The sequence below is a fragment of the Belonocnema kinseyi genome, chromosome 6, assembly GCF_010883055.1.
Source record: "Belonocnema kinseyi isolate 2016_QV_RU_SX_M_011 chromosome 6, B_treatae_v1, whole genome shotgun sequence".
In the NCBI taxonomy this organism is placed as follows: Eukaryota; Metazoa; Arthropoda; class Insecta; order Hymenoptera; family Cynipidae; genus Belonocnema; species Belonocnema kinseyi.
This window is the reverse complement of record NC_046662.1, coordinates 135,851,726-135,866,542: the sequence shown is the minus strand read 5'-3', so window position 1 is coordinate 135,866,542 and position 14,817 is coordinate 135,851,726. Positions and strand designations below refer to the sequence as shown.

At 33.2% G+C, this 14,817-nt stretch overlaps 2 protein-coding genes across 13 annotated transcripts in view; one reads left to right on the top strand and one right to left on the bottom strand.

Moving 5' to 3' along the window:
* LOC117175240 (heterogeneous nuclear ribonucleoprotein K) overlaps positions 1-14,817 on the top strand; it is a 374,225-nt gene that overhangs the window by 308,867 nt on the left and 50,541 nt on the right. The gene's annotated exons all lie outside the window — the stretch shown is intronic.
* The window catches only part of LOC117175242 (cytochrome b5-like), a 33,611-nt gene that overhangs the window by 4,610 nt on the left and 14,184 nt on the right, over positions 1-14,817 (bottom strand). The window contains exons 1-3 of one of the 6 annotated variants that reach the window (XM_033364923.1): positions 13,362-13,685; positions 12,467-12,905; positions 8,400-8,849 (exon numbers count right to left, since the gene is read on the bottom strand). In XM_033364923.1, the coding sequence (XP_033220814.1) occupies positions 8,415-8,834 (420 nt within the window). In that variant the 5' untranslated portion in view covers positions 8,835-8,849; positions 12,467-12,905; positions 13,362-13,685 and the 3' untranslated portion in view covers positions 8,400-8,414. Of the gene's footprint in view, positions 1-8,399; positions 8,850-12,466; positions 12,906-13,361; positions 13,686-14,817 lie in introns of those variants that run through there. The other 5 variants (XM_033364925.1, XM_033364922.1, XM_033364921.1 and 2 more) reach the window with 5 other exon arrangements.

The window sequence follows — 14,817 nt, the reverse complement described above, 5'->3', positions numbered from 1 at the left end:
AAAATATAAATTCAACAATGTCTTCATAAACCTACAAGGGCCCTCCCACTCCTCGAAAAATATTTTATATCCCGTTCTTCCATGCGGCGGCTCAATTATTAAAACTATTTGAAATTCCTTTAATTTATAAAAATGAGTTAAAAATTCAATTAAATCTTATTAAACATCCTCAAATATTTAAAATACTTAAAAATATTTTGAAAATTCCTTGAAAATTTAGAAATATCATAAAATATTTAAAATATTTTACAATATCATACTACATTATTGAAATCAATTAAAAATTCCTTGAAATCTATTAAAATATCATAAAATATATTAAATCTTTCAAAATCTCATATTAAATCACCGTAATCAATTGAAAATTCCTTAGAACGTTTTAAAATACTTTCAAATATTGCAATACCTTCAGAATATTTTGAGATACCTTGACCTTTTTTTTTTAAAGATTTTTAAACCGCTTCTTTAAAATTCTTTGAAATTCCTTAAAATTAGAAAAGTAGGATGAAAAATTCTTGACATCTTTTAAAACATCCTCAAATATTTAAAATCCTTACAAATCTTTTGAAATCTCTTGAAATTTTTTAAAGCTCTTGAAAATATCTTGAAATTAAAAAAAAAAAAAACACAAAATATTTCAAATCCTGTAAAATCTCATACTAAATTATTAAAATCATTTTAAAATTCCTTGAAATCTATCAAAAGATTCTAAAATATATCAAATCCTTTAAAAACTCGTATTAAATTACTGTAATCAATTAAAAATTCCTTGGCATCTTTTAAAACTTCCTCAAATATTTAAAATCCTTACAAATCTTTTGAAATCTTTTTAAATCTCTTAAATTTTTTTAAAGCTCTTGAAAATATCTTAAAATTTTAAAAATACCATGAAATATTTCTATTTTTGTAAAATCTCATACTAAATTATTAAAATCACTTAAAGATTCATTTAAATCTATTAAAATATCCTAAAATATATCAAATCCTTTAAAAGCTTTTTAAATCTCTTGAAAATTCCTTGAAAATTTAAAAATACACTAAAAAAATATACATATAATTTTATAATTATATACAAAAATCGTTTTAAAAATAGTTAAACTTTAACTCAAGTAATTTCTATTAAAACTTTAATTTGAAGGTATTGCAATATTTGAGAGTATTTTAAAATGTTCCAAGGAATGTTCAATTGATTACGGTGATTTAATGTGAGATTTTGAAAGATTAATACATTTTATGATATTTTAATAGCTTGCAAGGAATTTTTAATTGATTTCCATGATGTAGTATGATATTATAGATTTGAAATATTTTAGGGTATTTTTAAATTTTCAAGGAATTTTAAGAGATTTCAAAACATTTTAAAGGATTTTAAATATTTGAGGATGTTTAAAAGGATTTCACTAAATTTTTAATTCATTTTTATAAATTAAAGGAATTTCAAAGAATTTTAATAATTATAGCAAGGTTGTTTACAGAAAATTCCAAAGTATGTTAAAAATCTTTAAAAGATGTCAAGGTTTTTCAAAAGATTTGAAAGGCTTCAAAATATTTGAGAGTATTTTAAAAGGTTCCAAGGAATTTTAAATTGATTATAGTAATTTAATATGAGATTTTAAAGGAATTTTAAGGAATCTTCAATTATTTTCAGTAATTTAAAGTAATTTCTAAGAATTTTAACTATTTTTTTCAATTTTTGTGGTTGAAAGTGGAACTGCTTGGTTAAAAATTTTGTTTTCTTTGGTTGATGATTTATCAATTTAGCTGAAAAAATTTGTTTTCTGAAAATTTAACTATTTTGTAGAATTTTCTTTTTTAGTTTTGTTTAAAAATTAATTCCTTTAAACTACAAGAAAATTAATCTTTTTGGTCGAAAATTTAACAATGATTAAACATTATTTTTTGTATAGAAAATTATACTTCGTGGTAAAGAAATTTCTTTTGTGCAAAGTTCATGTATTTGATTAAAAATGCCTTTTTTTCTTATACAATTAAGCCTTTTGGATAAAAATGTAACTTTTGGTTTAAATATTTAAATATTTTGTTACAAACAAATTTAATAAATTTTTTTGCAGAAATTTAATTGTTTTAGTTGAAAATTTAACTATTTGTATTAAAAGCTAGTCAACTATTAATTAAAATTAATGTTATATTTTATAATTATGATATTAACATTAATAATATGTATAATAATAATAATATTCATACTATGTACACCTGAAAAACATAACCTCAAAATTGACTCATGCATGAAATGAAGAATCACGCGAATGATTAAATTCGCCAATTTCTTCCATTTCTTTATAATGGGGATCGATATATAAATAGAAGACCGCCAAAGTCTTCCGAAGCTTTCAGATCGGCAATCATCGTGCAGCAGAAAACCGAAGTCGAATCGTGCGTTTTCGGTTTACACACGAACTCAAAGTGGTAATCATGCACCTTCTGTTTTGCGGCTCTGAAACGGTAGGTATGGTGGGGGTAATTTTCATCCACGATCTGGCAGCTCTGTTTGGAGACCAAAGAATATGTGTGCCATTTGCACAATATTGAGAATGATCTATACTCTATGGAACGGTGGGTCGGTGTACGAATAGTAAGACTTTTGTAAGTAAGCAGGTACAAATTTTAAACTTAAAAAAAAAATTATTATCAAATTCGTGATCTCATCAGAATCATAAATTCGAAAGCTACCTTTTTTACATTCTCATCCTTATGAGAAGGTATTGGTTTTATGTAAAATTCCACTTTGTCGGTTTTCATCAAATATCCACGTTTTGAGACCCACTGAGTCAGAAAAAACGATTTTTACGAAGAGGTTTGTCTGTCTGTAGTCTATAGCCTTTATTCTGTAGTCTGTATACTGTACACACGATATCTTTCGAAAAATGGTCAGATTGTATTCTGTATTGGCACACTTTTTTAAGGCCTAAAAAGAAAGAACAAGTTCGTAAACCAGCTATTTTGGATCAAAATTCAAAAAGTGAACACATTTTCAAAATTTTTTAAAACCACAGTTTTTCAAGATTTCAAATTTCGATGAAAGGTTATTCATATTACTAACAACTTCAACAATTTATTCTTATGACTTTTTTCTATAAAAGAAAATTATTGAAGTCAGAGCATTTTCAAAATCACCCCAAAAAAACTAAACGAACCTTTTAAGCCAAACAACGCATAATATGAAAAAAAGTCAAGAGAAAAAAAACATTGATAGTGGAAAGCCCTACAAGATCATTATAACAACTTTTTTAATTTGGTTGAAAAGTTGAAAATTGCCAATTTGATCGTACCAAGAATAATGAAAAATCAAAAAATTTCATTTTTTGGTCAAACTATGCAAGATAAGAAAAAAACGAACAGGCTAAAATTGCGCGCTTTGGAAGGATCTACACATTTGTTATGAATCTCTTTTCGATATGACGCGTAATTTTTGTTTCCGAAACTCGGCTGCACCGATTTCCTGACGTGAGCGCTCGTCACTCAAAGACTTAGGATATTTCGCGATACGAAAAGGATCGGTTCAGCGAGGATAAAACATCGACTCGAGCTGTTTCTTACTTTAAGCTGGAAAATAAACAAGTATCTTAACTTTTACTAAACAATACAATAGCTACCCCTTTTTCGATACTGCTTATTTTCACGTAGGAGAAAATAAATGCTTACTGGAGGACAAACTCAACTCACAGTGAAGTTATTTATGAACTCTTAGCTGCGTAAGGAACTCTTCGGCTAGTGCACGCAGCGATGCCCCTACAATCTCTTTGAAACGAGAGAGAACGCCTTTATTCTGACCTATCATATCAGAACTGTATGGTATAACCACCAGTCCATGCGAATGGATCAGAATACAGATTCCACAAACGCCAGGGGCTAAGAATATAATTCCTAGTCCCGCGCCCAGTACGAATCTGGACCGCCCTCGCTCGCCAGCGAGCCCCCCAATGCCGTTTCAGGCTCAGCATCCCTTTTTTAAAGGCGAGTTTTTCCGCGTACACCCCCGCGATTCTTTTAAAGTGAGGGTGGCTTTTCCGCGACTGCACTTTTCCGCGGCGCCGGGAAGTATATACTAAAGATTCTATATAATCAGAGAAGCTCAGAGAGGTTCTCCGCAGGCACTCAGGTAGATATATTCAAAGGTCCAGGTAGCTCTTTTAAATGTTTTTAAGGCTTTAAAATGTCCTTTCCGGAATTGAAATAGAAATGCGATGATAAATAACAAACAGAGAAGCTGAAATTGAAATAAGAATTCGATCATAAATAACAAGCAGAGAGGCTATATCAATAGAGTAGCCAATACTCAAGGGTCCTTTGTTAAGCTTTTGGATTAAAATTTAGAAGTAGATTTTTCAAATTTCATAGTTAACAGCCTAAAACATAATAATTCGGAATCTACGGGTTTCGATGATTTCAGATATCAAACTTTTTTTCAAATGCTTAAAATTGGAATTAATACACACAAAAAGAAGTTCTTTTTTGAGCATTTTGCATTGTATTTGACAACATTTGGGGCGTCATAGCAACAATTTCTGCTGTGATATTAGCTTTTAGTTCTTCAATTGTCTTCGGTTTGCTGGCATACACCTTACTCTTAAGTAGCCCCACATAAAAAAGTCCGGTGCCATCAAATCCGGCGAACGAGGAGGCCAGTCCAAATCACCCAAATTACAGTTTTCACAGTTGAACGATTGCTTTCAATGTACAGCGCTACAATTTCACCCCGCTTTTGTGGCGTAAATCGATCCATGTCTACAATGGCAGTTTCACAATAGACGTTTCAAAATCTGGCTGATTTGTCAAAATCGGCTGAAAAATGGCGGAGTTATTCAACATTGAAATAGGTCCTGCCTAGAAGGCGCACCCTGTATTAGTATATAAGTTATAATTATAAATAAGTATAATGAGAAAATTCATCAATCAAAAAAAGTTTTTAATAATTTGAAGAGAAATTTAAAAAGGGAGAGTCGGGTTAGTGACGGCCAACTACTGTAAATAACTCTGCCCGCCCGGTACGTGACGTATACAAAAGGAACTTTATATTACTGTCGCACCAATCTTAAAAGGACTACTAAAAGGACCTTGAAAAGGACCCAAATCTCTCAGACTATCTTAGAGACTAAATCTTTCAAATCGACTCCGCTTATAGACTCAGATGGGCCAGGCGAACCATCCGAACCTCAGCACATTGCGGAATGTGAACAAATTGTCTCCGATTTTCTTAGAATCCCAAGCACCGATAATTTCAATCACATATTAGTTTTTCAGAAAAAAGGCAAGGATCCATATCATCCTACCAGCTACAGGCCCATTAGTCTTTGTAATGCAATGAGCAAAATCTTTGAAAAAATAATACTCACTCGCGTAAACTATCACCTCGAGGAAAACAGCATCCTTAAATCACAACAATACGGTTTTAAAAAAGGTCACTCTACGCAGCACATGATGCTCAAGCTTACCGAAGCAATTAGCTTAAATTTCAATCGAAGAAAACACACTGGAGCTGTTTTCCTCGATGTAGAAAAAGCTTTTGATAGTATCTGGCATGTGGGACTGCTCAGAAAATTAATAAATTACAATTTTCCAAGAGGAATCATCCTCTTTATAAACTCTTATCTTTCTAACAGAAAATTCTCAGTCAAAATCGGCCGGACACTTTCAAAAGAGAAGCCCATTCGAGCGGGTGTGCCCCAAGGCAGCATCTTAGGTCCGGTATTCTTTATTATCTACGTGAACGATATAACTAAGGTCAAAAAGCCTGTCAAAATAGATTCACCAAAAATGTTTAATGAACCGATAGAATGGAAAAATTCCGTAAAATACCTAGGGGGTAAACTCCATAAACGTCTTAATTGTAAGCAGCATATCATGGAACTAAAGGGAAAGCTCTCAAGGTTATCTCGCGTTTAAGCCCTATTATTAATAGACACCCGAATCTTAAACCTGAATATGGAATCCTAGTTTACAAAATATTTATCCGGCCAATCATAACCTACGTCTGTACAATTTGGGGTGGTGCGTCAAAAATTAACATCAATCACATCCAGATTATACAAAATAAATTCCTCAGACGCATCAAAAAAACTCCTGGAGATACCAAGAACTCGGTCCTTCACAGAGAATTTCAATTACCTTATATTTCAGAGTATATCAAAGAAACCGCCACTAAATTCTATGAATCAGCATCACTATCACCTTATGAACATGTCTCCTCTCTCAGGAAATATGATTTTGATCCGCTTCGCAAGCACGCGATGCCAAAAGACTTCCTCATGAAAGGAGTCTTAACAAAGGATTTCATTTTTCGACCCCTTTATCTCTTCCACTCTTCTTCTTTACTTTTCTCTCATAAAATATTTGATCAGATTTTGTGGTTTTTCCAGCTTGCGGGCTTTTCCCCACATATAATAATCGTCACTCTTAATTCAAGTCATGTAAAATTTCTCTCAGATTGTGTGACAATACCCAAACGGGTAACGCACCAAAACTTCTTCCAGTCCGATCATTCTTCGGGGAGATCATTAATCGCGAGTGCGCAACTGGCTCGGCTTAGCCGCGCCAGCCGCCCACTCTCGTGCATTGGATCTCACGAGAGGAGGCGATGGTTAGAGCCCCTCACCCCACCCCCTTTTTTTACCGCTCTCTGCGTCCGGCATAGGGAGTCAATAATAAATAAGTACCATTTAAAATTTCGCCGTTGATTTCTTGTCCTACTGGAATTTCAATCCGTTCTTTTCAGAACGAACATTTCAAACGTACGAATTTTCTATTCATCTCTACATTTGGGACTCGTCAGTTCTCACTCACGAGCTGTCAAAGCTTCTATCCGGGTCGTACCACCCGGTAGTACCTGGAAAAAGTGGACTGTTCATTGAGACTTAGAATTTCGAATCCCTTCTAGAGGTCTCACCGGGTCGTCTGAAAGCGTAGTTACCTAGTGGTCTCTCTGGATTGGAGGAAGAAATTAGAAGAAGGGAAAGACGTGGCGCAAGTGATAGGGATGTCCATCTACGGCTCGTCGACGGCGGGTGCCGATCGAAGCCATCAATGACTATCGGCAGGAGCCGGTAGTCCTAATTCCGAACGGTCGACAGGAGTCGCTGAGACCTCACGAACCTCGTCATCAGGAGGTGATAGTTCTCAACGAACTTCATCACCAACAGAAGGTTACCTCCTGGACCCAACTGGCCGGGAAGGTATCAAAATCTCGACAAATAATCTCAAACGAGTCACCTCTCGTATCTGGACTCGCTCACACTGCACAGTAATAAATTGCGAAGTAGATTTATCCATCTTCCTTGTCATGGCCCCTACTCCAGCTGCACTTGATTATTATGCTCGCTTCTGCTTAGATACATTGACTTGTACAGAGATAGAGTTTTAGTTACTTCCTTGCAGTTTTCAAAGTCATTATTACCCATTGGGCAGCAGATTAGCTGTTCTATTTACTATGTTCGTAGTGAGATTAATTTTTCTGTTTTATTGATTGTCAAACATCTTAAATACCAAATGGAACACCCAAATTTTGATTTTTTTAAATCATTTTAATTCTTTTTATTTCCTCTATGTAGATTGCGGCTTCTTGAAAAGATGCGTCACGTAGGCATAAAAGAGTAATAATTATGTAATTACTGTGTTCTTTGTGACTTAATCAATTTCTCAGGACCTGTATCAGAAATTTCTTTGGACCCAAGCTTTGCCTACAGTTTTGTAAATGAAAAAAAGATCATAACATTTTTAATTTGTTACGAAACTTCTGGTGCTTTAAACGGTTTCTAAAAAATTTGAAGGAGTTTCAGGGAGAGTCAAGGAATTTTAAAGGGCTTTAAGGTTTTCAATGTTTCTTCGTACTTCATATAATTTCAAGTACTTCACGGGATTTGAAAAGCTTTTAAGATGATGTATAAGTTTGTAAAAATTTCAGGGGATTTTAAGAGTTTTCATCGGATTTCAAAGTCTCAAAAATTTTAACGGCATTCCAAAGATATTTAGGGATTTCAAAGAATTCCGTGCAATTTATTTAAACTTTAGTAGATTTAGTACGAATAGAATTAAGATTTCTGTGGTCTCTTAATCCATCTGAAGGAAGATTTTAAGGGAAGTTTCATGGATTTTTTTGTAATTTTAAATAACTTTACCGGATCTTAACTATTTTAACGAATTTTAAGATACTTCCAAGGATTTACGGGTTTCCAAGAATCTCCAAGGATTTCGAATACAATTCACATTTTTTAAAAGTTTCACAGGCTTTTTCAAATGGTTTCAGGGGCTTTGAACGATTATAATGTATATCAAAGTATTTCATAGCACTTTAGCATTTTACGGAATTTCAAAATATTTCGTGGGATTCAATGGTGGGTGTTATACTATAAACCTGGTTTCAAATGTAAGATGTGGGTCGATAATTAAATTATTACTTTTTAATATATTAAATAGTACAGGATAATAGCATACATGAGAATGCTGATTGAGATAAATATCGGTAAATATGGTGAAGATTCCTTCGTGGGTTCTTCATATTTCCAGTCCTTGTCATCGTCTCCGTCGTCGTCTGAAATTGGCAACGTTGTTGTTTCAATCGTTCCTGGAGTGATGCTAGGCAGATAAGAGATAACTCCGATTTTAAAAGTTTCTCTAAGAGCTGTAGCCTCCCCTGAGTGACCAATTTCGGCAAAGCATTTCGTTCCATCCTGTCCTGCTAAGTTTAAGAGTACCTCCTCACCGCCTGGATGCTCTTTCAGGAATTTTGTCAAATCATAGACGCCTCCATCAATAACAATCCATATATCTTTTTCACAATTATGGCGAGAAATCTCTAGTGCAGAGTAAACTTTCGACATCTTGCTGTTACCCTCCTACAATTAGATGAAAATGTTGTAATCGAAATTAGCTAATTAATTTGGATTAGCAGTAGAAAGAATGAGAATGGAAGTAATTGAGTTTTTATATTACAGCAAAATTTAAATTTTGGAACATGTTTTGAAAACCCCTCACGAATATATTAACAAAGTAAGCGTAAATAAAAACACAGCGCACGATTAGCGTAAATGTTGATGTTATTCACTGTTGTTCCAAAAAAAAACCGAAAGAACCGGGAGACAGCTGGGACCCAGCGACCGTTGACCTCCCCCGGGTAAAGACGTGCCTAACCGTATATGCGATTTAATATACTATTTTTGATTTTCGAAATTTCTAATTGAATTCCTAACTAAATTATCCAATTTTCAGTCCGAAAGTTTTCAATTTTGAGAACTTTTTATATTATCATTCTTAAGAAAGAAAACTCGAAAGACATGCGAGCTGGTCACGAAAATTATAATAATAGTCACCCATGTTATGTAAGATGCTTCGTTCCAATTGATAATAACAAACAACTTCGATATTATCGCTCATCGTGAGTTGCGTTTTTGTGAACGCAGATGGTTATTTAAATTTTTGTGCAACCATGACAATTTGGTAATTTTTAAATAGGATCAGTTAAAATACAGGCTTTAAATCAGTCTTTCTCGAAACTCTAATCAGAAAAGATTCTCCTTTCTAGCCTTAAATGCAGTTTAAATTAATATAACCTCTTAAGTTTCTGTATTTATGATGGTTTTATTCATTATGTATGCCTATTTAGCAAATAACAAACAACAAAAAGGATAAATAAATGTTTAACTTCATATTTAGGACCTGGGAAAAAAATGTTCAAACGTAAATTTTGTTGCGATATTCAGCTTAAAAGTCATAAATACTATTACTAGAAAGTATTGAGGTCAATTCATTTTCGGATTTATATTTTGCTTTGTCCATAAAACGAATTTTTATGCTAGAAAAAACGGAGAAAAGCAGTAGGTGCGGAGTCCATGTTAAGTGATAACAAGAATTTTCTTCATGGAATGGGACTTAGCTGGAATGGGACATAGTTCATGAAAATGATGAAATTGTAATTCATTTGAAGAAATTTTTTGAAATAGCTGAATTAAACAAAAGAAGACAAATCACAATTTTAACCATTTTGCTGAACAGTTGGACAATCAGAAAGATTCGATCCGTTTTTAATTCTTCTGGTCGCATGGATTGTACGGCTATAGAATTAATCAATTCAATAGGGTTTCTGTCTTCTTCAGACACCGAAGCGGGAACAACTTTGTCAGAATAAAACGGGTGTTGTACATAAAAGATTTTTATAATCATGATGATAATAGTCGTATCATGCCAGGGAAAAATGTTTTTGTATCCGTAAAAGTAAACGGAGAGAAAATAAACGTTAAAAAAAGTTTAGTTTTATATGGCTTGAGAGAGATGTATGAACTTTTTAAGGTCGCTTTTCTTGTGGAAACTATTGGATTTTCAAACCACAACGTTTGCGTCTGCATTCCCCATCAGAACGCTAAACTTATGTTTATTGGTGGGAATATAAAACAATTGACACATTCTAATTCTCTACTATTTCTAACCGTCAAGCATTGTATAGCCCAGTCGATTTGTAATCCTACACAAATAGCGTGTTATTTGAATGAATGTCCGAAAAGTCCAGAAAGAGCCTACGTCGAAAATTTGGTAGAAGATATCAAAATTAAACAGTGGGTAAACGTGGATCGATCAGATTTAGATACTCTGATGGCCCTAAAGGTGAATAAAACACGCAATTTACGCTATAATATCAGATATAAAAGAGCTCAATATGATATCTGTGCATCTCTACCAAGGAAAGCTAATATCTTTTTTACAAGAAAAAGTAGGAATGACTGATCTTTGTTTCATACAATTCAGATAGTTCAGCGGCTAAATAAAAATGTTCTGCATGTGTACTATTTTGAGATTAGGATCGCTTATCAGCTCTGTCATTCCGATAATATAGGTCTCTGTCGTACCGATTCTATCGGTAGCACTGAAGAAAGGCAGAGTTTTTAGTTTGAACGGTACATTTTATTTTAAAGTTGTACATCGCCAGTTGGAGTTATACGACAATTTGAAAGCATAATCAAATTGTAAAATTACCTTAAAAGTAGGGTTTTCTATATTTATAAAAAGTCTGTAATTGAACATAGCTTCTATAACTTAAGTATTTAATAAAAATTGACTTTATAAATACTTTAATTACAAAATTTATTAAACATGTCTCATTTTGACTCTAAAAAAAAGTTAATTTTAATAAGTCCACATTGTGTCATGTCCAAATAGCTTTTTGTTGCTGCTGAGCTAAATAATTAATCACATCAAAATGTATTTCAGTGCGTTCTTTTTTACATATGACTTATATGTTACACACTGAGAAAATTATATCGCATAAACTACAATATATGCCGTAATTCCTGCGCTATATATCGTAATTATCTCATTATAATAGCGGAAAATCGTGATATCGTACATTGTAAGTTTTTACATTATACAGGGTCATCAAAAAGTATTGGACCCCCCCCCCCCACCCATCAGCGAAAATATGCGTTTTCGTGAGAAATGTTTAAGACCAAAGTTGCAGGGCTTTGGACGAGGATCTGAATGGTGACCTTGAAGCTGACCTTGGCGTTGATCTTCAAGGTTATTTCAAGGTCAACTTTTATTTTTCAGATCGAAACTCCTATTTTTGACACCGCAAATCGAAAGAACGCAAAATTTTACGTTTATATATGCATCAAGGTCATGTGACCCGATAACCTTCGAGGTCATTCCTGGGTCATATAAACTCAAAGAAGGTCTAGACGGCTGATCAGCGAAAATATGCGTTTTCGTTAAAAATAATTAAGGGTTTTGGACGAGGATCTGAGTTGTGGCTTTGAAGCTGACCTTGGCGTTCACCTTCAAGGTTATTTCAACGTCAACTTTTATTTTTCAAATGGAAAACCCTATTTTTGACAGCATCAACCGAAAGAACGAAAAATTTTACGTTTAGATATGCATCAAGGTCATGTGACCCGATGACCTTCGAGGTCAATCCAGGGTCGTATAAACTCAAACAAGGTACAGACGGCTAATCAGCGAAAATATGCGTTTTCGTAAGAAATGTTTCAGGCAAAAGTTTTAGGGTCTTGAACGAGGATCTGAATGGTGGCCTTGAAGCTGACCTTCAAGGTTATTTCAAGGTCAACTTTTATTTTTTAAATGGAAACCCCTATTTTTTAAACAGCCAATTGAAAGAACGGAAGATTGTAGGTTCAGATATTCATCAAGGTCATGTGACCCGATGATCTTCGGGGTCATTCAAGGGTCCTTGATGAATATCTGAACGTACAATTTTCCGTTATTTTTTGCGCTTTTGCTAAATAGCATTAAATAAATTCTAATCCATGTATATTAGTGTCATTTATTTCGGAGGAGATATATCAGTAAGAACAAATCTTTTTCGTGTTATCTGCTGCTGATTCTTCACGTTTTACCGAAATTTCTTCACTTAAGCGTCACGCAGCAGACGAGATCAGAATTATTCTCGTAACCTCGGTGATACTTTCGCCTAATATGTTTAATTTTTAATCTTTACAAGTCTTACCTGCAGCAAATTTAAACTTTTTTCTGTGATTGTTTTAAATCTGGTGTCCCAATTTGTAGCTCGAATTCAATCATACTTTGTCTATTTCCCATTACTGTTAAGGACGCTATAGTAGACGACAGCAACAAAATTTAACTTCATTTTTTTCTGCGGTATTAGTGCATTATAATATCGTACAAATCTCCGGGTCCTACTTTTACGTTATCATATTGCGCTTTCTTGCAATATAGAGATTTTGCGATCTTATTTTGCGATATCTTTTTCTCCGTGTATGATACATGTTATACTTCTTGTCATTTAATCAGGTTATAATATCATTCAAACTTTGAACCTCATTTTCTCAGTTTGGCAATAAGTGGACATCGCATATTCTAACTCTTATTGGACGAACTGCCTGCAAGCATCTGCGTTCGCGAAGATTTTATGCAGTTTTCAGCTCCTTTAGTCAAATATTGGACACTTTAATATTCAAAATCTTTTAATTGAAATCGCTCTTAATGCGATGTCTAAACTTTGAACATTTTCTGATGAGCATTACTCATTTTCAGAGTCGTTTTCAATGTAAAATTGTACTGTTTTAAGTAATTTCAATATGATAACCAAACATATTTACTTAAGTTGGATCAAATACAATATCGTCTAGGAATATAGAGACATAAAAGAAACTAGCGAATAAATACATGTACTCACTTCTCTTTAAAATAAGCTCAAGAAATCGTAATGAAATAATTTTACCATTATTTTTGTGTCTTAGTCAAAAAATGTTCACAAAGAAATACATTCATACAATTTTACAAATTTAAGAATTTAAAAAGTGGGTTGTAATAAATTAAAAAAATTTCTGAAGGGAATACAACATTTAGAGGGGGGGAAGTCACGGAGAGGGGCTACATACCTGTTGAGTTGTGAAGAAGCATAAATATGCTCCTGTAAATTAGCTGCAGATTCACTTGTTGCACTTCAGAAACGTAATATTTTTCCTCACCAATTTTGTTCTGCTCGTCTGAAAACGAAAGCAGCAGGTTTCTTGCACGATTTCACGTTTATCAAAACACAAATAGGATTCGTTATCCAAAGCGCTGGTGTCACTACCTCGTTCTCTGTTGTTTAACTATGAAATTCATGTCTTAAGTCGATTAAAAATCAATTGTAAGTGAGTTTTCTTTGCATCGTTAGATCTTTGTTAACGTATTTCATGAAACTTAATGGGACCCAAAACATGATTTGCACTGAATGGCATTACGTTCATAGGTCAAAGTCGTATCGGCATACAATTTAGTTCGTTCCCTAGGAATGTAATATCCGGTATGTTAAAAAGTAGATGATTAGTGAAAATTTTTTACGCTGTTCCAAATTTTTAAATTATGCGATGAAAAATGGATTATTATGCGAGATTTTGTATACAAAATATTTGGGTTATGGTAAATTATTGAATGAAATAATAGGAATTGTAAGCTGAAAATATTTCATGCAGACTTTAATGTTACTATAAATAGTATAAATTATTACATTATATTAAGGTCACAAAACAGAATTGAACCATCTTTTTTATCTTTGGTCTTAAAAAATTCAATAAAAAAAATCTTTGATTAAAATGTACTTCAAAATAAACGAAATGATTGTTGCTGAAAAGGGGGCTCGTAATAATAATAATAATACGGTGATATACACCCGGCCGTGAGTTGGAAGAACAAATTTAACTGCAAAATGGACGACGCCGAAAAAATCAACAAAAACTGTTCAAATCTTGATTCGCGTGTATCGCGGATTCCAATTAATTTTCTAAAAAAATTATTCTTTAATAATTTGTGTATCAATGGGTTCTACTAAGAATAGACCATCTTTTCGTTTCTGTTAAGTAGTAGGATAACTTCATTTTGCTAAGTTTTAAGGAGGAATAAATAACGTATTATTTTTCGAAACATTTCTAACGAATTCAAAACTCCAGCATTTTGTATTACAGTTTATAATGTAATTTAAGCTCCTATAACTTTAAAAACAAGAAATTTTAAAAGATTTTTATTTATTTTAACACTTCTACGTGTTTACTAAATTTCATACAAACTGAAGTTATCCTAATTCTAAACGGTAACGAAAAGATATCCTATTCTTCGTAAAACCCATCGAAACGATCTTTTCATTTGTGCAAAAAAGTCGTTTAAAAATGTTAATTAATTATTGAAAGTGCAGTTAACGCTTTCTTATTGAGATGCTCAAATTGGAAAAGCACCGTAACTGGCAGTTACGACACTCTCCCAATTACGGACCTCGGAAATAGACTAACCGTGTTTTAGAGAACCTCGTTCTCGGCATATATATCAAATTTTGTCTCTCTCTCTCTCTCTCTCTCT